At 35.7% G+C, this 24743-nt stretch overlaps 1 protein-coding gene across 2 annotated transcripts in view; it reads left to right on the top strand.

Moving 5' to 3' along the window:
- mael (germ-plasm component protein maelstrom) overlaps positions 1–24743 on the top strand; it is an 82499-nt gene that overhangs the window by 37136 nt on the left and 20620 nt on the right. For both annotated transcript variants that reach the window (XM_089108457.1, XM_089108458.1), the window contains exons 3-7: positions 9262–9466; positions 12608–12754; positions 15176–15309; positions 19013–19103; positions 22817–22971. In XM_089108457.1, the coding sequence (XP_088964583.1) occupies positions 9262–9466; positions 12608–12754; positions 15176–15309; positions 19013–19103; positions 22817–22971 (732 nt within the window). The remainder of the gene's footprint in view (positions 1–9261; positions 9467–12607; positions 12755–15175; positions 15310–19012; positions 19104–22816; positions 22972–24743) is intronic.

Below are 24743 nucleotides of genomic sequence, written 5' to 3'. Positions count from 1 at the left end.
GGGAGGGGGGCTAGTTGCCCTCCAATCACTTTTGACTGTTAAAAAGGCCACTAGCCTTTTGAATATCCAATCGAATGAGCCTTTTTTGAAGTTTTTACGACAACGCCTTCTATAAAATCCTTATATGCCCCCAGGGCATAACTTAATACCCTTGCCCTGAGGGTTGTGGGGGAGTGTCCTCCTCATAACATATTTTCTATCTGGACTACGCTGAACAAAATGGCTATCTCAAAATTTTGATTGGATGTGTTTGGGGGAATGGTGGACCTGGGAGGGGGGGCTAGTTGCCCGCCAATCACTTTCGACTATCAAAAAGGGCACAAGCCCTTTGAATTTCCAATCAAATGAGCCCCTTTTGAAGTTGCTACGACGCCCCTTCCATATGAAGTGCCCTGCTCTAAAGGAAAAAAGATAAATAGTACATTGTGCCAACATTGTTCTTATATGCCCTCAGGGCATAACTTAAAACCCTTGCCTCGAGGGTTGTGGCGGATTGCCCTCCTCAGAAACATATTTTCTATCTGGAAATCAACTACGCTGAACAAAATGGCTATCTCAAATTTTGAATGGATGAGTTTATGGGAATGATGGGCTTGGGAGGGGGGGGCTAGTTTCCCTCCAATCACTTTTGACCGTTAAGAAGGGCACTAGCCACTCCAATTTCCAATCGAATGAGCCTTTTCGAAGTTTCTACGACAACTCCTTCGATATGAAGTGCCCGGGTATGGAGGAAAAAAAACACATTGTACCCACATCGTTCTTTATTAAGGCAGCGCTAGCGCGCTGCCTATGATTTGTATCTGCTGAGCTTAAGTTTAAAATGGCCTTTACATTTCTTTGAAAAACTGATTTTTTTTTTTTTTTATTAATTCATAAAATTTTAAAGACGAAAAACCAGCTCCCTGGTGCCTCCTAGATAAGGAGTCAGAAAAATCATACACGGAAAAAATAGGTAAGTGGTCTGAGATATAACTCATCAATATAGAATTTTGCACCAAAGTCAACAGTGATAAAACGTTACCAAGTAAAGAAGCAATAGTATCAGTTATGCTAGTTGGAATACATGCTGAAGGTAATGTGCCACAAGCGAGCATAGCTGAGAGAAAATCCAAGTAAGAAGATGACCTCTGGTGACACAAATTAAACAGTTCGTGGTAACGAACTGTAAGGAAGGAGCGACCCGGCTCAATGGTAACCGAAACTCTAAAAAATTTTGATACCAATCTATACTTCAAAAGAATCAGATTTTAATGCTGATTTCAAATATATAACTTTAATCAACTTTAGTCTTAACCATCAAAAGTTACGTGCCTGAGAAATTTTGGCTGATTTTAGAAAAAAGGAGGAAAGACCCCTAAAAGCTATAGAACCTTAATGAAAATCACACCATCATATTCCGCGTATCAGAGAACCTTACTGTAGAGGTTTCAACCACCTATCTACAAAAATGTGGAATTTTGTATTTTTTGCCACAAGAAAGATCACGGATGCGTGTTTATTTGTTTTTTTGTTTTTTGTTGTTTTTTTTCCCAGGGGTGATCTTATCGACCCAGAGGTCCTGGAATATCGGTGAGAGGGCTCATTGGAACGGAAACCAAAAGTTCTAGTGCCCTTTTTAAGTGACCAAAAAAATGGAGGACAACTAGGCCCCCTCCCACGCTCATTTTTTCATAAAGTCACCCGATCAAAATTTTGAGATAGCCATTTTGTTCAGCACGGTCGAAAATATGATAACTATGTCTTTTACGATGACTTAATCCCCCAAAGTCCCTGGGGGGAAGGCTGAAAGTTATGAACTTTACCCAATGTTAACATATAGTATTGGTTATTGGGAAGTATACATACGTTTTCATTGGGGAATTTTTCCGGTGGGTGGGTTGGGGGTTGTATGGGAGGATCTCTCCATGAAGGAAGTTTTCATGGGGGAAGAAACATTACTATGAAGGGGGCGCCGGATTTCCCAGCATTATTAAAGAAAAAGATCAGAAATCAAATAGAAAAAAAAAGAAAGTTTTTCAACCGAAAGTAAGGAGCAACATCAAAACTTAAAACGAACAGAAAATATTGCGTATATGATTGTGTTCACCCCCTAGTCAGTATCTCGCTCTTTAAGCCAAATATTTTTTATTACTTTCATAAGATCTATTTATTATATTTAACGGCCTTTGTGATTAAGGGGTCATTTCTAAAGAATTGGAACAAAATTCGAACTTTAGCTTAAAGAGCAAGGTATTGACTAGGGGGCGAACCCCCTACGTATTAAAAAATCTATGAATATAGAAGTTCGTTACGTAAGTTAATTCGTAAGTTACGTATATTTATAACTAATAAAAACTTTCGTACATAAAATTAAACAACTTTCGAGAAAGTTATTTTAATCAAATAAAATTAAAATTAATATGCAAATTTTTTTTAACTATTCATGTACGGTGAGCCAAAATCAAAACCTGCATTAATTCAAAACGTTTAAGAGCAAGGTATTGACTAGGGGACGAACCTCCTAATATACGTATTAAAAATCTATGAATATAGAAGTTCGTTACGTAAGTTAATTCGTAAGTTACGTATCTTTATTACTAATAAAAACGTTCGTAAATAAAATTAAACAAGTTTCGAGAAAGCCATTTAACCAAATAAAAGTAAAATTAGTATTCAAATTTCTTTTTAATTATTCATGTATAGTGAGTCAAAATCAAAACCTGTATTAATTCAAAAACGTTCAGAAATTAAATAAAAAAAGCAAGTTTTTTTTTAACTGAAAGTACGGAGCGACATTAAAAGTTAAAACGAACAGAAATTATTCCGTATATGAAAGGGGCTGTCCGCTCCTCTAAGCCTCCCTCTTTAAGCTTAAGTTTGACACTTTCCCACAACTCTATTTTTTTAAACAATAAAAAATTTAGAGTAAAGAGCGAGGCATTGAGGAGGGGACAGCCCCTTTCTTATACGGAATAATTTCTGTTCGTTTTAAGTTTTAACGTCATTCCTTACTTTCAGTTAAAAAAAACTTGTTTTTTTTTATTTAATTAATATTAAAGTCAGCCATAATGGGAAGTTCACATGATTATTGATGGATTGCTTCTAAAACATCATGAAAAATAAATAGAGGCCTGGTATATATTAACAACAATCAACAATCCCAATAAACATGGGTTCGGAAATCCCTTCTTCATTTCTTGACAGGTCATGTCTTACAGAGTACTGAAGATATTCCGAAACATAGACAGCAAGGCCACCTTTAGCCATGTTAATATGGTTCAAATACCCCATCTTATCCCCAGAAAGATGAAATAGAGATTCAGTTTTCGAATCGAGGAAAGTTCTGCAAAGACCAATAAAATCTGGATGGTCACTATGTACTATTTGTTTTAACTCATCAAATGACGAGCAAAGACCTAGAACATTTAGCTGAAGCACAGAAAACCTACCACTTCGTTTGGAAACTGCATCTAAATTCCAAATATACTTACTAACAGCTGAAAAATGGGAATTCGATATAAATTTATTATACGAACCTATTGAATTATTTATTAAATTAACAACACCAATTGGATTATTTTGAAGCTGAAGTAGTCGCTCACCCAAGGAGAGGACGTCATTGGAGCTAGATTCAGGCAAATTCAATCAAACTAGGATTCATCACGTACAACTCACCCCAGCTTGATTAGATTACACATAAATCTCTTTAATGAAGAAATATCATACAACATATATAAAAAGTAAACTAAGTTCATCATCCCACCAAGAAAAATAAAGAAAAAAAATATGAACTTAGAACTGAAATTCTGAAAAAAAAAGAAACAAAACACAAAATCACAAATAGAACTAAAAACTAAATAGTTTCAACAAGCGAACGTATGCGTTTTAGGTAGTTATCAGCTTGCTCACGCTTGTAAGCACGGCCATGATCAGTCCGTACGGCCTTTACATCATATCGGTTTCTTGCACCATCAAGAGTCGATTTTTTTTGCATTCGTAAGATTTTTAGTAACGAATATACCTGAAATGGCGAGGTTTGATTTCCCTTTGAAGGCATTATGCGCCATATCTTTAGTCGCAAATTTAACGAGAACTGGCACAACGGGCGACGGTGTGTTCGGTAGTCTGAAACGGTTCAAGGACAACATCTGTTCTCTACGAACATTAACACTCATTGTCTTTGTTATATCCAGTACGGCAGTGCCCGGGTCAGTTTCGGGGGCATGTTTCACTAAAAAAAAAAACAAAAAAACAACAACAACAACAAAGAATCAAGTCAATGGTACTGTTCATAATCATCTAACTTTTTGAGATAAGCCATTTCGTTCAGCGTAGTTGATTTCCAGATAGAAAATATCTTTTTGAGGAGGACACTCCCCCACAACCCCCGGGGCAAGGGTTTTAAGTTATGCCCTGGGGGCATATAAGGTTTTTATAGAAGGCGTTGTCGTAGAAACCTCAAAAAAGGCTCATTCGATTGGAAATTCAAAGGGCTAGTGCCCTTTTTAATAGTTGAAAGTGATTGGAGGGCAACTAGCCAACTAGTGCCCTTTTTAATAGTTGAAAGTGATTGGACGGTAACTAACCCCTCTCTCACGCCAACCATTCCCCCTAACACATCCAATCAAAATTTTCAGATAGCCATTTTGTTCAACGTAGTAAACAATTACGGAAATGAGACCTGTGCGTATGACAACCCCCCCCCCCAGCCCTCAGGGCGAGGGGTGCATGTTATCGTCTGGGAGCACATAAGGTTTTTATTGAAAGCGTTGTCGTAGAAACTTCAAAAGGGCTCATTTGATTGGAAATTGAAAGGGCTAGTGCCTGTTTTAATAGTTGAAAGTGATTGGAGAAAGACTAACGCCCCTCTCACGCCCACCATTTTCCCAAACACATCCAATCAGAATTTTGAGATAACCATTTTGTTTAACGTAGTTGAAAGTTCTGGAAATTAGGTCTTAGAGGATGACAACCATCCTCACAGCCCTTAGGGTAAGAGTTGTAATTTATGCCCTCGGGGCATATAAAGTGTTTATAGGAAGTGTTGTCGTAGAAACTCAAAAAGGGCTCATTTGGTTGGAAATCGAAAGTTCTAGTGCCCTTTTTAATAGCCGAAAGTGATTGGACGGCTTGACATCTTTATAGTAAAGATCGATGTGGGTATAATGTATTATTTTTTTGTTGTTGTTGTTGTTTAGACCAGGGCACTTTGTATTGAAGGAGTTGTTGTAGGAACTTCGAAAAGGGCTCATTCGATTAAAAATAGAAGGGACTGATACCCTTATTAATAGTCGAAAGTGACTGGAAGGAAACTAATCCCCCTCCCACGCCCACCCTTCCATCTGACTTTATGTTTAAAAAATAAATGTTGCCATAAGATTAAATCAAAATGCACTGTGTTAATGCTGACTCCCAATAGGCCATCTCAGCAGTATACCAGGAATGACAGAGGGTCTTATGTTGGAACTTTTGGGGCTGCTTCTGCTCTTAATATTTAACCAAATAAAAATAGCGTAAGTGTATATCCAAGCTATCAAAGAAAGTATACAGATTTTTTTTGCTAATGGTATCAAGTTTTCCATTTCAGGTCAACTAGACGAGGCATGAATCTAAATTAAACACTTCTATTTGTGTCCAGATTTTTAAGAGGGTGTATGTTGTTAAAAATTGCTGAAAATTTTTCTCCAGCGTACAAATAGCAGGCCAAAATATAAATCTTAAAAAAAAACGAAAAGATTTAAAGTATTATTTTCTTTTTCTCTGAAAAGACTTTGTCAATATAAAACGAACAGAAATTTTTAAAGAAAAGTAAAGAACTCCATTAAACAAAAAATGCGCAAAAATAAAATCAAATAATCTACCAAGCGTGAAACTACCATAAATCAGCATCGATAAATAAATGAAACTCAAAACGAACAGAAATTACAATAAATAACCAAGTCAAACTCAAAACGAGCAGAAATTAGTTACGAGCAGAAAACGTTATGACAGATTTTGAACTAGTCAGAAGACTCTCTGTGTATACTTTTGATACTACTTCTACGGTTACTGTGACTACTGACACTTAAGGGCATTAAGTTGAAACGTTTAGGGGGAGTTTCAATTAAACGAAAAAACTATACGCATGCAAGCATTAAAAGGGTAAATGAGCAATATCATAGGCAGCGCTGCTCTATCATAGCAAGTAGTATCATATTTTAAAGGAGCTAATTTGATCGGAAATTCTAAATTCTAGTGCCCTTTTTAAGAGTCAAAAGTGATTGGAGGGCAATCAGCCCTTTTCTTTAGCTCATAATTTTCAAAATACTTCCAATCGAAATTTAAGATAGCTATTTTGTTCAGCATAGCTGAATAGTCTTGTAACTGTATCTCTTGGGCTATTGGGTAAGTCAATCCCCCACATATATGCAATTCGCCCATTATGTTTAAAAACTAAATGCTGCCTTAAGATTAAATCAAAATGCACCATGTTAATGCTTATTCCTAATTAGGCATCTCAGCAGCATCCCAAGAACGACTGAGGGTATTATGTTCAAACTTTCGGGGCTACTTCTGCTCTTAAAATTTAACCAAATCAAAATAGTGTAAATGTATCCAAGCTGTCAAAGAGCTTAGACAGTTTTTTTTTGCGAATGATATCAAGTTTTCTTTTTCAGGTCAAATAGGGGAGGTGTGATCCTAAATTAAACACTACTATTTGGTCCATATTTTTAAAAGGGCGTATACTTATAAAAATTCGTGGAAAAATTTTCCAGCATACAAATAGCAAGCCAAACTCTAAAATCATAAAAACCGAAAAGATTTAAACTATTATTTTCTTTTTCCCTGAACAGACTATGTCAATATAAAAGAACAGAAATTAATTTAAAAAACTTTTTCCACAAAGTTTGTTTTTCAAAGAAAAGTAAAGAACTCCATTAAACCAAAAATGAGCCAAAATAAAATCAAATAATCTACCTAGCGTAAAACTACCACAAGTCAGCATTGTTAAATAAATTAAACCCAAAACGAACAGGAATTACACTAAATAACCGAGTCAAACTCAAAACGAGTAGAAATTAGCATAAGTAGGGCTCAAAACCTCTATGCCTTCCCAAGGCCAGAACATAATTTTTACTTTACTGAATTTTTTTTAGATATTTTTACTTTTATAACTTTAAAGTGCAAATTATGCTCCGGCCTTGGGAAGGCATAGGGGTTTTGAACCCTACTCATGTTAATTTCTGCTCGTTCTGAGTTTGACTCGGTTATTTATTATAATTTCTGTCTGTTTTGGTTTAATTTTGTTTTCAATGCTGATTTGTGGTAATTTTACGCTTGGTAGATTATTTGATTTTATTTTTGCTCATTTTTGGTTTAATGGAGTTCTTTACTTTTCTTTAAAAAACTTATTTTGTGGAATTTAAACAAAATGGCTATATAAAAAATTATTGGACGCATTTTGGAAAAAGAGGTTTGAGGAGGGGGGACAAGTTGCCATCGCATCACTTTTGACTCTTAAAAATAGAATTAGAACATTGAATTTCCAATCATTTGAATCCCCTCCGAGGTTTGTATGACCACTTCTTCCATAAAAACCTTATATGCCCTCAGGGCATAAGTCACAACCCTTTTTTGGGCTTTGGGGGGTTATGCTGACCCCGATGTTTTTGACAGGCAATCGCATGCCTTTCCCAAAACTAACCTGACAAGTATATGCCCAATAAAAGAGTCATGCATACTCCCGCCATTTACCCGTACAGCCCCAGCCATTTCAACATTTGCCTCTCAGTTACTTGAGCTATCTGTCTTGGCTTTTCTCTGTCTACAATTAGCCATGTCTTGATGCAACCATATGCAACCTACTGCAAAATACTTGATAACTTCAATTCAAAATCAACAATGACAATGACAAAATGACAATCTCAAAATTTCGATCGGATGCATTTGGGGAAAAGACTGTGTCTGTGTGTGTGTGTGTGTGTGGGGGGGGGGGGGGTTCGATGCCCTCTGATCCTTTTTGACTCATAAAAAGGTAAGTAGAAATTTCAACTTCTAATCAAATGAACCACCTCTGAAGTTTATACGACAGCCACTTACATAAAATCCTTATGCAAGTATCCCACTTTTATAAGTTACCCATATTCTTTAGGTCAATGCTTGGATTAAAGTTTTTATTGGACGGGTTTGGGAAAAAGAACGTGGGGGGGGGGCTAGTTGCCCTCCGATCTGCTTTGACTCTTAAAAAGTGAAGTAGAACTTAGAATTTACAATCAAATGAGCCTTCTCTGAAATTTATACGAGCATCCCTTCTATAAGAACCATATATTCCTCAAACCATAACTTATAACGCCTGTCCCCGGAGGGTTGTGTCGACTCCAGAGTTTGTTTTTTATCTAATCTTTGAACTGTAAAATGGCTATCTTTATCGGATGCATTTGGGGGGAAAGGGATTTTATAGGACCACCCATTCCATATGAAGCACCTCTGGAAAAAAAAAATTTGGGGGGACTAGTACCATGTATTTATTGTATACTTAATCCATTGCAAAAAAGAATTATAGAGTTTTCTTATATGCCCCAAGGAATACAGCAAACTAAAAATTTTAGCTGACTATACCAGCTAGTATGCGTCAACTATCCCCTAGTTTCGCTTCAGCGTAAACAGCCCCTGAAAATTAAGCTTATCAGATACACTTGTGAGAGTCTGGAGTACTCATTTAATTGCAATCCAATTATTGATAAGTTAAAAAGATGTTACATTCGTTAAAATTGAAAATCGAACCATTTAGGAGATGTTAGAGGCCAAAGTAAATAGGATATCTAAATCTGTTTTTACATTCCTTTTTTTGTGTTGCTATATGAGTTCTTGACTTGACTTTTAGCTCTTGCTCGGCAGCATTATCAACCTCGAAGGAACGTCCAGAGGTCAGTGGCGCTAGTTGTTTCCAGAATGGTCTATTCTGATCGATAATTGGAGCTTTGTTTGGTTCAATGCTTAGGGTAGTAAATCAACTGTGGATGACGTTTACCCACCTTGTGCCTGGTACCTCTGGGGTGTTTCCAGCCGTTTGCAGTTGGTTCCAATTTGAAAATATGGTGGGTGGGTGTTTGAGTCGGCTGGTGAAGTAAGTGACCATACCGCAGAGCTAGCTAGCCTCGGATTGCTAAGACGGGAGCGGTAATTTAAAGAACTAGAGGATTTACAAGTTCCGTACTCTCTCAAAACAGTTCGATTGCATATAAAAAAAACAGTCCACGTAGGTGTTGCTTTTTTTTATTTGTTCTTTATCTTGTTTTGCAGAATTTAAATGCCAGTGAAAAGGCCATATACGAAAAAATGGCCAAAGAACTGAAACAGAAGCAGAAAAGCGACCCAACCAAAAAGTTTGACACATATGGAGTATCCATGGCTGAAAGAAATGCTGATTCGGAGCGAGAGAAAAAGGCTAAAAAGGAAATGCTTGATTATATAAGGAATACAGTTGTGACGCTGAAAAATACTGACCGTAAGTATTTTTCTGAAATGCAAGTTGAATGCAGTGCAGTTCATAAGTCAAGCGCAGATTAATACGTTAATAATGGAATATAAATCAGGCAGAGGCTGTAGTATATATATATATATATATATATATATATATATATATATATATATATATATATATATATATATATATATATTGTCGAAAGCTTCAGCCTGGTTCTTAATGAGGCAGGATTCCCAATGTTGTAATTTCTTTATAATGGAATCAATTTTGTCAGATACCTTGAAAGTGTTAATGGTTCGGTTTTGCGATTCTACATTAAGTTTATTAATTTCTGAAGAAGAAAAAAATGTCGCTTGCGTACGCAAGCTGGTGAAGCCAATTACAATCATGGTACTTGGAAGCCAACTGAAAAAACTTATCATCTAAAAAGACTTCAACAATCTTTTGACTACTGTTCCTTGAGATAACCATCGCATCTCTGTATGAAAAAGTAATGCGTCATGTAGGCTATCTATATTTTCACAAAATAGTCTTAATAGTCTTAATTCTGTTGCACTTCCCTTAATATAATTCATGACTGACTACTTGGTCGAGAGCTTCTTTCAATGAATGAGGACGGGGTTTTGAAGTTAGACTTTGCCTAGAGATAGCGCAATGGCTCCAAGAAACACGTGGAGCTACGTCTTTGATGCGACCCCTCAAGGTTTTGTTACAGCCAGACATTAATGTACTTCCATCAGCAGAAACTCCGCAGCACAATTTTCAGCCGATTTCATGTTGGTTGAAATAACTTTTAGTTGCATTAAATGCGTCACCACCTCTGCAACTTTCAGCGACGAGATAGCTTAGGAACAGGTTTTGATTAAGCTGATCACGTCTTTGATCAAGGTTTTTATCAATCGTTATTCGAATGTCTTGCCATTACAAGCAAAATTGATAAACTCGAAACATCAGTCCTTTCATCCGCTTGAATTGAAAAGAAGGGGCTTTGTTTTATTATTATTACTACCTTAGATTCAATGTCACGTGACATATCCCTAATTCTCCTAGAAACTGTATTGTCTGATAAGGGAATTTTCTCGATCTTTTTTATATATTCTTCGTCCAAACATATTCTCGACAGCATCTTCAAAGCAATCAGAAATAAAAATTCAGGAGCAATATGGTTTTTACCGTGTTTGGCAATAGAATAACTGATTCTGTATGATACTTCTGCTACTTTCTCATTATATTTGTTTGAAAAAAAAAAAAAAAAAAAAAAAATGATTCACCGACGTTTTTATGACCATCTCACGAAAAATTGTCTACAACGTCAAACCTAATTCTGGTTTCGGATAGGTCATCGAACTAGTCATGCTGCCATTCATCTTATTGATTTTGTAAATAATTGTTTTGAAGAAGGTGAGTAAGGCATTAACAGAGAAGGTTTCATGCATCCATATGATAAAATATGTCCACATACAACGCAAAATGGTTTCTGATAGTCATTACCAGTTCTGAACGGCAATCCACACATTAGATATTCATTGGAATATTTTCTTTTTTGGCAGACAACGTATCGATGCTTTGAGTTCTTTTAATAGAGGTTGGGTTAGCAGTTACATTATTTACAACCACAGTACTGTCTGTTGATGCACTCTCATCTGATTCCGATTGTAAATTAGATTGGTTTGAACTGCTCCTTGCTGATGCTGGCAACCCTGCTCAACGTCTAATGTAGTAGCAGAGGTCTTAAATGCTCAGGTTTTCAACCCCTTATTTATTTGAACACAAACAATCATTCGGTAACTGAGCTTGTATTTACAAACACAACTAAAAAAAATACGAAACTAGCAAAGTAGCTAAAGTTACATTGCAAATTACCTGGTTCATAACGAACGAGACACTGAAGTAGAATGAAGATTATTGTGGGGAGTGAAACAAAGGAAGAGAAAGATTGCATGCCACACTAAAAACGTCAGTCATTGTACGATAATTTCGCAACTGCGTACGGTAATTTAGTGTGTAAAGATAAAGAACGGTGGCCTTACTGCATTGTAATTGTAGTGTAACATTGAAGCAATCGGCAGTTTGTGCCATATTTTGCACGGGCAACATGACAGATGGTGTACAGAAACTCCTAAAAAAATCATACATTTGTTACATTCGCAGGTCCTTCACCCGGATGTTTTTCATGGCTTCCCTGTGCTATTAATAGCATGTACACACATTAACGCACCGATCTTGATCAACAACGCATCAATTATACTACGTTGGTGTTCAATGCCATTGGCTAAGATAAGGATTCCGCCATTATTAATATTTTTAGCGACCCCCTCCCTCAGAGGCTTCTGTGTACCCATGGGTTGTTCGAACCACTGACTGGGAACTGCTGGTTTAGAGGATCAAAAGACAAACCTTGAGAAAGTCAGACACCGGTTATATGTATGGAATTCGTCGTATACAAATAATGTTGTGGCTGTAGGTTTTTAGACCTTGATATAGGCGTGGTCTTGCCACGTAGTGACATTTTGTACAAAGCAGTGTTGTGACAAGACGAAATGTATGATTTAATTTTCTATACTATAAGATGTATCAAGGAGTAAAAGTCCCCCTTTTATCTTTGAATGTATTTTAAAAAATCAGGCTTTCAGAATGCAGTTTCAGGAAAAAAAAATTTTGTTCTAAGAGAATTCCCCAAGACTCAGTATTAGGGCCAATTCATTTTTGTCTGTATGATAATGATCTACCGCGTGTCGTTCCAATCAGCAGAATAAAAATATTAATGAAAATCATTTCATCTCTAAATAAACTATACAGAAAAAAAGTTTTTGTCCTGCTTCCCTAAAAGTAAATAATCTCAACAGTAAGGGGGTTTTGAATATTCACGACATAAATCATATCAAAGATTAATTCTATAATGTTATATTAACGATGAATTTCTCTGTCATGATCAATCTATGTCAGGGATGAAGGGGGGGGGGTTCATCTTCCACTGCGTCCGTCTTTGACTTGACAAACCGGAACCAAATATTTATGTATATTTTTTTTCTGGTGTGTCACACTTTTCACGATAATCCTCTTTTAAGTGCATTTTATTTTTCATTTATTTGTATTTTTGTTTACATATATATTTTTTATTTATATGTTTGTATTTATGTATATTTCGTTTATATTTTTCAGGCTTGAAAGACCACATTTTCCATTTCCTTCACTTTAATTACACTGTAGTCACTGAAGAAAAAGAATACTTACCTTGCGAAGTAGCTATTGCCAAATTTTCACTGAAGAAAGGAGTAGAAAAGATATATCATTGCCTAATCAAACCAGGTAAGAGAACTTAGTTCTTTTTTCTAAAGTTTTTTTCTCTCAGTAATGAATATGTTTCCAGATTGAACAGTTTCCAATTAGAAGGAAGCTTCTTTGTTTATCAAACGTCATGGATAGCCGCTGCGGTCTTATGATGTATTCATGTCATTTTTCCGTAACTCATTTAACTCTTAAAATGCTTGGGGAATTTCTCTTTTTTCTCTAAAATATATTATATCCCTTTTTCTTAATAAAAAATATGTTGGAAAATAAAGCTTCTGTCGAAAATGCTCGCTTGTATCCCGGATACGTAAAAAAAGTTTATATAAATGTTTGATTGTTCATAAAAGAGCACCTGCGAAACGTATTTTTCAGTTTTCTGCTCTCATGTACAATTTATGTCTTGTAACATAACCGAATCCAGAATTGTAAAAAAAATTGTCAGTATAAATGTTTGATTGTTCTTAATAGAACACTTACGGGATACATTTTTCACCTTCTCAATGTTATTTAGAATTTGTACTTTGTAACCTAGCGTCTTTTGAAATACCGAACCAAAACAAAAAAAATGTCTATATAAATATTTACTTGTTCGTAATAGGACACCTGCGGAGTGCATTTTTCAGCTTTCCGCTCTGATATTCAGTATGGGTTTTGTAACAAAGCATCTTATAAATAATTGTAGTCAAAATTGCCAGAAAATAGTAGTATGCCAATTTTCTAATATTTGCCGTTAAAAAAAATTGTATATATAATTTCTAGGTACAATCCCATTATCCGGGCCTCTCGGGTTAATCACTATAGACTAGGCAATGATAAAACCCGTTTTTGACGTCTTAACTGTTATAGAGCAGGCAATGATAGCGAGGTTTTCATTGCGTATACGATATTAAACTGTGGTTTTTTGGGGCTTAGGAGGGGGGAAAAGGTACCTAGGTTAGGTTAGGTATTTAATATATGCAATGCTTTCCCCCCCCCTCCCTGATGTGCAAATATATAGCTCAAATTTGTTTATAAACTGTTATATATTCATCCTATTTCATTTTATTTCATTAGCATTAACCAAACTTGACTTTTTAGAGAGGCCCGGATAATGGGATAGGCTATATACATCTCGTTTAATTTTATATACTTTCTCGTTTAATAAGATAGATTTTTTCATCTTGTATATTTTAGAGCCCTCGCTGCTTCTAGTAACATTGTTTTGATTTAAGGACAAACACCTGGTAGATATGCCTTCTGTAATTCAAACAAACAGGTTTCATATTCACTGTCCTTTGTACTTCAAGAGTTTACCACAAAGGGAAGCCATTCACGCCGTCTATGGCGAAAAAATATCTTTTAATCCGAAAAGAATATGGAAAAGGGTATATTCCATCTGATTGGTTCTTCTGTGTGAAATTTTAAGCCAGAAAGACCTTGGTACTTCAAGATTGCTATTCAAAACAAATCATGCTTGCGGCAAATTACACATGTCATAAAGACAGTCTGCAAAAACATGCTTCAAAAGCTATGTGAATGACGTCACCATCTTACGATTCGCTTTGGAAAACAAAATGCCTAAACTCTGATGCCCATCGCAAAATGTTACCAAATGTTACCAGAAGCACAAACCAGTCATTCAAAAACATGCAGAGGAGTCCTCACATCGTCATCCGTATTCATTCCCATTCCCCTCCCCCTCCCCCCCGAAAGTCACCCAAGCGGTATCGGTCGTCCTTTGTTCCGTACTGTGGGCTGCACAACCAGGGTTGCCACCCATAGTGATTTATTGCTAGTCATTTTTTATATTACTTAAACAAAAAATCACTAAATCAGCACATAAATCACTAGATCATTGAAGAAAATCCCTAAATCTACATAAGAATCACTAAAATATGGGGATTTTTTTTTACCTTGCGGCAACCCTGTGCACTACAATGATGAACTTCTTGCGCCTAATCTTTAATTGCGCCTAAAATGACTAACAGTGAAGTAATAGAAAAAGAAAAAAAATCACAGTGTTTAAAACAAAAAAGAATAAAATAATAAATTAGAATAATTGGGAATGAATATATAAAAGTAAAGACCAAAGGGAATAAGATAATAAACTTCAAGGATAAAAGAAAAGAAATGAAACAATTCAAATAAACAAAGAGATAATTTAATAAATCAGTAGAATAATATTATATAATATAATTAGGAGTGAAACCAACTAAAAAAAATAATGATTAAATAAAATGAAGAGTTCAATGCTAAGCAAAAAATATGAGAAACATTACAACCCCCTGGCGTACCAGTGCATGTGATATCTGCAACCCCCTCGTGTGACGTCCTCTGATAGCTCTGTGCTATTATGGCTATAAAGAATGTTTGTTTGTTTGTTTCTATTAAGATTCCCATTTTTTCATCCCATCTATCATAGAGACCTTATTGCTGCTAATAATACTGTTTTCGTTTCAGGACAAATACCTGTTGGATATGCGTTTGCTGCTAAAGAGCATTCAGAGAAAACGCATGAGATACCAGTATCTGGAGCACCAGGGGCAGATAGCTCCTATTCGGGGCAGGTTATTAGGATGAATGCATTTTTAAGGGTAAGATTTTCCCTGAATATACGAAAAGATTTAACTGATAAGCTAGACAAATCTATTTGAGAAATGCCCAAAACTGCACTTCAGTAGGGATAATGGCTGATGAGTAAATACACTTTAAATAATAGATTAAGACAGGCTCCTTTTCTAGGGGGGGGGGGTATTATGTATGTATATAGTGGATTAACGACCCTTTTTGACAGCTAAGGTCCTTTTGTCGGCCCTGCAGTGTGTTGCTACAACTGAGTTCGAAGTCTGGGTCTCGTTTTACCAAGCTGCGATCAAACCCACTACGCCACCACTGATCAAACGTAAAATAGGGAGAGGCCCTATTATTCCCTCCCGTAAATAGTCTTTAAAGGCTATAAATAATTTGCCTCTTTGCATTTCTTCTGGAATCTGAGGGTAAGCTTTTTTTCTTGGGGCGGGGGGGGGGGGGTCCAAAAACAGTTTATTTACATTTTTTTTTTTGTCAGATTGGATAGACGCCTTGGCAGTATAGAGTATTGACACTTTTAAAATTCTTTAATGGTTATTTTTTCTTGCTTTTTCTCCTGGCCAACACTAAATCCTCCTCTTCTCCGCCTCTCTTTTCCTGCCTCTCTTCTTCGTCTCTCTTCTCATTTATTTTTATTGTGTGGATTTTGTTTCGCTGTACTTTCTTTACCGGACATTTTTCTTTTTATCAAATCACTTATAAAATGTTCATCTTTTTTGGCTGCTTTTCTTTGATGTTTGGGCAATTCCGTAAGAATATGTCCCCATTCAAGGTGATTTCTGTTGCGGTGTCAATTGACCGCAGGTCAGGGTTGCCCTGTAAATTAACTACTCTTATTCCTTTTTTCCATCACCATCATCACTGGGTACATAAGTTTAAAATAAATGATGTTTCTGAAGACAACTTCAACGTTTAGAACATAAAATGTACATTTCTGGCTGTTTCGCTATTTATTTTCGGCTATATTTCGTTAATATTTTGGTGGTTTTGTAAGGGTCTTCATTCAAATACATTTTGTTGGGGTGTCAATGGCCCCTATTTCAGGCCAGGCTTGCCTTCTAAATTAACTACTGTCTGTCCTCTTTTCCATCACCATCATCACTTTTGAGTAAGTTTAAAATAAATTTATGTTTTTAAAGACGACTTTAACGTGTAGAATATAAAATGTACCTTTCTTGCTGTTTCGCTTTTTATTTTCGGCTGTTTTTCTTCGATATTCGGGTAGTTTTATAATGACACGTCTTCATTCAAATGCATTTTGTTACCGTGTCAGTTGCCCCTATTCCAGGTCAGGGCTGTCTTGTGAACTAACTGCTTTCAGAAACCCTTTTCCTCAGTGTCATCATTAGTTCCCTGACTTTTGAACAGAAAAAGTGTGAACAAAGACGACTTTCACACAGAAAGTATAAAATATGCATATTTACTAGCTTTTTTCTCCTTTTAGTATTTGGTTGATTTGTAAGGATACGTCTTAATTCAAGTTGAGTTTTAGATCCTTTGAGTATATTTTAACTTTGTATATTCACCACTTTTAGAAAGTGGGGAACTTTCTGCTGTGGATATTTTCCAGGGAGAGGGAGGTTTCCGGGGAGTAATTTTTCAGGAGAAATTTTATACTTGGGGAATCTGCCAGAATTCCTAGATTTATAGGGGAATCTGCTATACTGGGGGAATATGCCAGAATTTATCTTACTTTCTCTTTCCCGAGTCAATTTTACGTATGAAGACTTAAGGGTAATTGTCCGGTGTAAATTTTTACCGGGATTGAGTTGTCTAGACTTGACTTGCTCCAGTGCAGAGCCATCATGCAAATTAGTTTAAATAACCATTTAAGATAAATTTAAATTATTTATTTTGATTATTTAAGTTTAGTTAAGTAGTTAGAATAATTAATTAGTTAAATATAGGCGAACATTTATTGCTATTAGTAAAACAAATTTCACGAATTAGTTTAATTTTTTTATTCCGGGTAATATTCCGAGAGTAAATTTTTACCGGGATTGAATTGTCTAGACTTGACCTTGCTCCAGTTCAGAGCCATCATGCAAATTAGTCGAAATAACCATTTAAGATTTTGATTATTTAAGTTTAGTTAAGTAGTTAGAATAATTAATTAGTTAAATATAGGCAAAAAAGTTATTGCTATTAGTAATAAAGATTCCACGAATTAGTTTTATATAAAAGGAATAATATTGATTGTAAATTATTAATATTGTCAATTTATATACAGTCTTTTGTATTATTTCTTAAAATATTTTTGTCATTATAAATTTTGACAAATAGTTTTTAGCCTATAATGTTTGTGTTTAAAATTTTAAATTATACTGTTTTTTCTTAATAAATTATACCTAAGACTTACCCATTATACTATAACTTGTGAAATTTTATTCCAAGAATGTTGTTAGTACAAGGGAACCGACTTTCACTGGGAAAAGTATATTTTAGATATAAAAATGGTTTCCGGTGCACCCCCCCCTCCCCCAACCTGCAAATATATACCCCGTATGCCCTGATTCACACAAGAAAAAAACATTATTTGTAATTTTCTAGATTTAGTACAAAGATATAAATAATACGATATTTATCAGACTAGGGGTCAATTTTCCCCTTCCAGCTGGCATACCTGGCAAGTGCAGAGACTCGAAGATCTTATTCTAATTCTGAGTGGCTTATATTAAATACCACCGGGGTTTTACAAACGACAAGAATAGAAACAAACTCAAAATAAAAATTATTACTTTTGTAGAAGAAAGACTTCTATTAGAATCGACCTTTAACAGAAGTCTTATAAAGAAAGACTTCTATTAGAAAGACTAATACAAAAATAAAGAGTTCCAGGATATATTATGGAATAGCTTATCTTACATACAAAATATGAATTTCGGTAATAATATATTACTCTCTTCTTGCCTAGTTTGTCAATAAGAAAAGCTTGACTTATTAATTGTTAATCAGGCCTCGTTTTAATTTTGAATTAGTATATGACTTCATTACTGCTCCTCTTAAATTTTGATGCCAGGGGAACGAGCTTCACTCGATGAAGCAATTTTAGACATAAAAACGGTGTCTGGTGGGTTCTTCCTGCCTTTAAGCATCCCTCTACCTCGTTTAAAATTTACCCTGTATAATTACAATCCCCCCATACCCTGATTCACACAAGAAAAACACTTTTTTGTGTAATTTTTCTAGATTTGGTTGTACTACCGATCCATTTTTTTTTTTTTACCTTGTCAATTCGTAAATTGGTGCTCCTAAGCTATGTAAAGGAAAAACAAACTTAATTTACTAAAAATCCGGTTCGAAATAATAATGCTTTTAGCTGAATATTTTGCTAAGATTACTTTCTAAGTTCAATTTACCTGTTTTGTCAACCTGCAAGTTCCAATTCCTTTAATAATATTAATGCCGCAATTGATATTAAGTTACCCTGGTCCAACTGCCAAACTTAAATTTGACGTTTTTTTCCGGTGCTCTGATCTCTTAATCTCTCATTATGAAGGCCTTCAGAAAGATATATTAAGGGTGCTGGGAAGTGAAAATGAATTTTCCCAACGTCGTAACTAAGATAAATGTATGTAATAATATTGCTATATTGTATTAATTATATGTTACTAAATTTATAGATGGTGGTGAGGTAATGGAAGGAGTAGTTTCCCAAGATGTGCTGATTTCGTATTGGGTCAATTAATAACTCATTTTTCGTTTTAGAATGAAGAGGGTGATATTGAACCTGTATATACCATCCCAGAAAACATATTAGCGGCAAGGGAAATGATCAAATATATATTTGAACATGGCGGTAAGTCACTTTTCAGAGTGTGTAAGTCTTTATGTGGTTATTTAAAGAAAAGGACCTTTAAAGTAAGTTTTACATTGTTTATAAATTTGTGTTTTAGTTGTGTCATAAACGTATATCCAAATGCTGCATATAACGTTTATCATCATTCCCATGACTTTATATCGTTATTCCGATACGAATTTTCGTTTCGAACTCAAAATTGTGTGAGTGTGTGTGTGTGTAAAAGTGCTTTAGAAATCGAAATGCTCAATCATTCCCATTACACTCACAAGACCTCTAACGGATGATAAATTTTCGAATCCAGCAATAATTATGTGAAAAGTGCGTTAAATTATTGAAAACATAGGAAATATGGGCATCAAGTCTTTTTTTCTTAGTCAAGGAGGCACACTTGTGCCTCTATAAAGAGGCGACCCACCACAATGTTAAGCGATTTCAGGTCCTAGAGGTCGCAGAGAGACGGCGGTAATCGCATTTTGTAGCCCAAGCTCAAACTAAGAAACTTGCAAAATTTCATCCTCCTCCGACTTTATCTTCATGGGGTAAACTGGGTCGGAAGTTTAGATCCTCCAACCACAGACCCCCTTTAACGTTGTCCGATTGGGCTGAAATTTAGACGTTAAGCTTTTCTAGGGCCAAGGAGCTTATCCTCAAATTTTCAGCTCAATCCGATCACTCCTTCCCTGTTTTCAAAAAACCAAATATCGCCACTTAAAATTCATCATCTCTTTTTTTTTTCTTAGCCACGCCTACAGGCCACAGTTGGCAACGGATCCGGTTGAATGAGGACTCATTCGAAGCAGAATTTGACCTGTTAGAGCCTTTTGATATTTTTAGACCGAAAAAATTATCCCCCGAAGTTACATTTACGAAAAACCTCGTTTTCCTATATTAGCCCATGTTCATTTTTCCCACCACAACCCCCCTTTAACGTCGTTTGATTAGACTGAAATTTAGAAGATGAGCTGTCCTGGGATCTGGAAGCTTATCCTCGAAATTTCAACTCAATCTAATAACTCCTTTTCTGTTTTCCAAAAAACAAATATCCTGTTTTTTGGGAATTTGCTTGCGTCGAAAATAGCTTCCATATACTAAAAAACAATTACCATTGTATCTGTATTGTCCAGCGGTTTATACTTCAGACTTTCAGGCGGAAAACTCGGGTTCGATTCACCATCAGAGCGAATTTTTATATACTGAATTTAAACTTCGAAATGAGACTCAGTTTTTTTTTAAATTATTTAAAAAAAATTACGTTTTCTAAAGAGTTAAAGAGGCTGAGTTACAAGGTCGACCCTTAAAACGTACAGGGATTAGGAGGCACAGTTGGGGGGCTGTTAAAGAGGCTGAGTCACAAGTTCGAACCTTAAAACGTACAGGGATTAGGAGGCACCCTGTACGACGTGATTTGAGTATTCAGGAATTAAAAGCCTTAACACAAGAATATTTAAGAGCGGGGAGTTTGGGGGCGGCAGCCCCCCAACTTTAACTCCTGACACGATCAGCTAACAGTTAGTCAAGCAATAATAAGTAATAAACTGTACAAAAACGTGCAGAAATTATTTGAAAAAAACTACGTTTTCTAAAGAGTTAAAGAGGCTGAGTTACAAGGTCGAACCTTAAAACGTACAGGGATTAGGAGGCACAGTTGGGGGCTACCGCCCCCAAATCCCCGCTTTCGCAGCCTTTAAATATAAAAAATTTCTTTAAACTGAAAGTGAGGAGCGACATTAAAACTTAAAACGAACAGAAATTATTCCGTATATGAAAGAGGCTGTGCCCTCCTCAACGCCTCGCTCTTTACGCTAAAGTTTTTATTGTTTAAAAAAAGAGTTGTGAGAAAGTCAAACTTTAGCGTAAAGAGCGAGGCGTTGAGGAGGGCACAGCCTCTTTCATATACGGAATAATTTCTGTTCGTTTTAAGTTTTAATGTCGCTCCTTACTTTCAGTTTAAAGAAATTTTTTTATATTTAAAGGCTGCGAAAGCGGGAGTTTGGGGCGGTAGCCCCCCAACTGTGCCTCCTAATCCCTGTACGTTTTAAGGTTCGACCTTGTAACTCAGCCTCTTAACTCTTTAGAAAACGTAGTTTTTTTCAAATAATTGTAAAACACGTTTAATTTCCGGGTGTTCTACCACAAATTACGGGTATTAAAAAATCTGTCCAGCTGTTTTTTTTTCCGGGCTTCCGAAAATTCCGTATGAAATTCACTTCAAAATCCCTTTACTTACCATAAGTTTCCTTCTTCCCAAATTACTTTGGGAGATATTGTTCCTCCCAAATGAATTTTCATGGTCATCGGGCCTCGTCAAAATTTATTTTTGGGGGCTCTTGCCCAAACTAAAATATAGATTATGGGTTATAAAGAACCATCTCATGAAATTTATAGGTTTCCAGTCCCTCAAATGTTTAAGGGTTGGCTATCCCCCCTCAAAACCAGGGATATGTCCTTGAGTTTTCTAGATCCTTTTTTTTTTAAGAAGTAAGGGAGACCGCAGATGTGATACCTTCAGTATACCTCCAGAGATACCGAACCATCTCCAGTTAAGAGACAACCTGACCTAACTAGGTGCACTGTATTTACCTGTAGATTAAAACAAAAAAGGAAGAAAGTTGTGAAGAAGAAAAAACGAGGATATTTCCAGCCAGTGAAAAAGGAAGAATAAATATGCATATATTTCGTCGAATCGACCGTCCTCAGTGCACAAAAGTAAAGAAAGAGATAAAAGTCCTAAGGACAGTATAAAAAAAACAAAAAAGTTAAACATAGAGATAAAAGTCCTAAGAACAATATATATAAAAAAAAATCACAAATTTTAAAATAGGCCTCTCTCAATTTTTTAATTTTGTCATACACAGCTATGTGATCTTAGGAATTAGTCCTGTGGCAGCTGTGATCTAACCCCGAGCCACCGATCTCCAGGCAATGGACCCATGTGCCACCACAGGACGGTTATTTCCACTATATTATCCAGACATATATGGCTTCCATTAGATAATATGGGTGGCTGGCTTATCAGCCACAGATAATGTGACTTTAATTGTATTATCCAGCAATATTCTTTAATTTTGCTTGCTTTTTCTTATCTAATTCTCCAAAGAAGCAAAATTCATAGATTTTCGAAATAATATTCTTATTGCTTCTTATCTAAGCCCTTGACAGAAAAATTTGTTTTGTGAAAAACATCAAAATCTTATTTATGTAAATGTTAGGGATGTGTCCAGGATTTTTTTTTTTGGGGGGTGGGGGGGGGGATACAAAAGACTTAAAAATGCATTCGAGATTTGTTTATATGCAATTTTGTTACGTTTTTACGACTCGGGCAAAATTTCGGGGGGGGGGGAGGGATCAAACCCGGATTTCCCCCTGGATACGGCCTTGGTAGATTAAAATGTTCCCTTTCGTTTTTGGCACGTTTAAATTGACATTTTTGAAATAACGATTAATTGAGTGCTTGTCTTTTTGGATTCTAAAATCTAAACGGTATTTTTAAGGTCATACGATACTTTGAAGTATCAGGATATCGCCCATAATAAACTTTTTAGTTTGTCTGGCCAAACTATTCAGAATTGATTGAACTGTCTTACCTTAACTTGTAGACCTTGGACAAGAGATCGGAATAATGACAGAAAATTGAAAGCCGACACTTAATTTCCCAGAAATCTTAGGAAAACCATTTAAGCTCTTTTATTTTGAAGAAACCCTTTTTGTAGGAGAGTATAAACAACCCCATTACAAAGTCTATGATATTGACGCCCTTGTTTATCAACTAATAAAAGGAGGTGCCGATTATGTCCATGATGTTCCAATAAGTCCTATTTCACTTAAGGCAGACCAGTACGAGTTTGAATTGGGGCTTGCATGTAAGGTAAGTAAACAGTTTTATCAAGAGGTTGTTCTATCTTTTTTCTTTTCCTATTGGACGTAAACCTCCCTTTCCTTTATTGAAAATTATTGAATTCTAATTAGAGATATTAGCAAACTAATTATTTCCTAATGATAAAACTGTTTTTCCACGGTGTAAGACATTGCATTGACATTGAAGCGAATATGGGAATAATTACTGTAATGCCTGAGATGTTACCACAAAGCGGTAACAAAAGGTATAAAAACCGTGGCAAAACCTTTCGTGTTTCATTTAAATGATGAAATCCAGCCTGGACTACTTGGCAACAGTGTAGAGAAATTAAAAACAAACGTTTTTCTAGAAATTAGGAAACAATACCGAATAGAATAGAATATTTAACTGCAAAAAGGTATTTTACTTCAAGGGGTGATACATCTCTCGCCCTTTCTCTCGTTTTGCCCCCTCTCTCTTACTTTATCACCCTTTCTTTGTGTCGTTCTCTCTTCCTGACTATCTATTTCTTTCCTTCTCTATTTCTCTTTCTTTCAAGATCCATCCCTATATCTCTCCATTTCTATCTCTCCTCTCCCTGTTCCTCCTCTCTCTCTCTCCCCTATCTTTTTCCCTCTCCCTTTCGCTTTTCTCCTCAATCTCTCTTTTTAAATTCACTGTAATTTGACTTGAATTTTGAGTGCAGAGGGAATTTTCTGTGAATAAACAGATGTCTCAGGTTTTAATTTTCCATTTTTATACACGTTCATGTTTATTTGCGCATTTGATTAAAACCAATTGATTAGGGAACCAAATGGTCTTTTTGTTTGAAGTATATTACTTTTGTTGAGACTCCGACTCCCTGTCCGTGACCATGTCCCTGGGCTTAGAAACAGGGATATGGGATTCATGATCAAGCCAAAGCTGATATACTGCTATTCTTGGCAATTGTAATTGCAAAAATAAAAAACGTTGAACAATTTCAATAAAACTGTTGACACCTACCTTATAGCTAAAGGAGGACTTTTGGGAATTAAAAACAGTTCTCAAAGGGAGATTGAAGTGTGATTAAAAATATATTGCCCTGCTGATCCTCCATTTGAATGCAATATATATATATATATATATATATATATATATATATATATATATATATATATATATATATATATATATATATATATATATATATATATATATATATATATATATATATATATATATATATATATATATATATATATATATATATGTATATATATGTATATATATGTGTGTGTGTGTGTGCATATATAATAAAGCGTTCTCAAAGGAAAATCGGATGGGGAAGCAAAACTCTTCTAGACATAGATTATGCTGATGATATAAGCATCCTAGAGGAAAATACCAGCCAAATGAATAGATTTTTAAAGGTTTTGCGAGTTCAGGGTGCAAGAATGGGTTTAAAAGTCAAGGAGGCACACTTGTGCCTCTATAAAGAGGCGACCCACCACAATGTTAAGCGATTTCAGGTCCTAGAGGTCGCAGAGAGACGGCGGTAATTGCATTTTGTAGCCCAAGCTCAAACTAAGAAACTTGCAAAATTTCATCCTCCTCCGACTTTATCTTCATGGGGTAAACTGGGCCGGAAGTTTGGACCCTCCCACCACAGCCCCCCGTTAACGTTGTCCGATTGGGCTGAAATTTAGAGGTTAGGCTTTCCTAGGGCCCGGGAGCTTAACCTCGAAATATCAGCTCAATACGATCACTCCTTCCCTGTTTTAAAAAAACCAAATATAGCCACTTAAAATTCCTCATCATCT

Source organism: Artemia sp. Qi Xiang Cuo, chromosome 3 (assembly GCF_049724085.1).
Source record: "Artemia sp. Qi Xiang Cuo chromosome 3, ASM4972408v1, whole genome shotgun sequence".
Classification (NCBI taxonomy): Eukaryota; Metazoa; Arthropoda; class Branchiopoda; order Anostraca; family Artemiidae; genus Artemia; species Artemia sp. Qi Xiang Cuo.
This window is presented reverse-complemented; position numbering and strand designations above follow the sequence as displayed.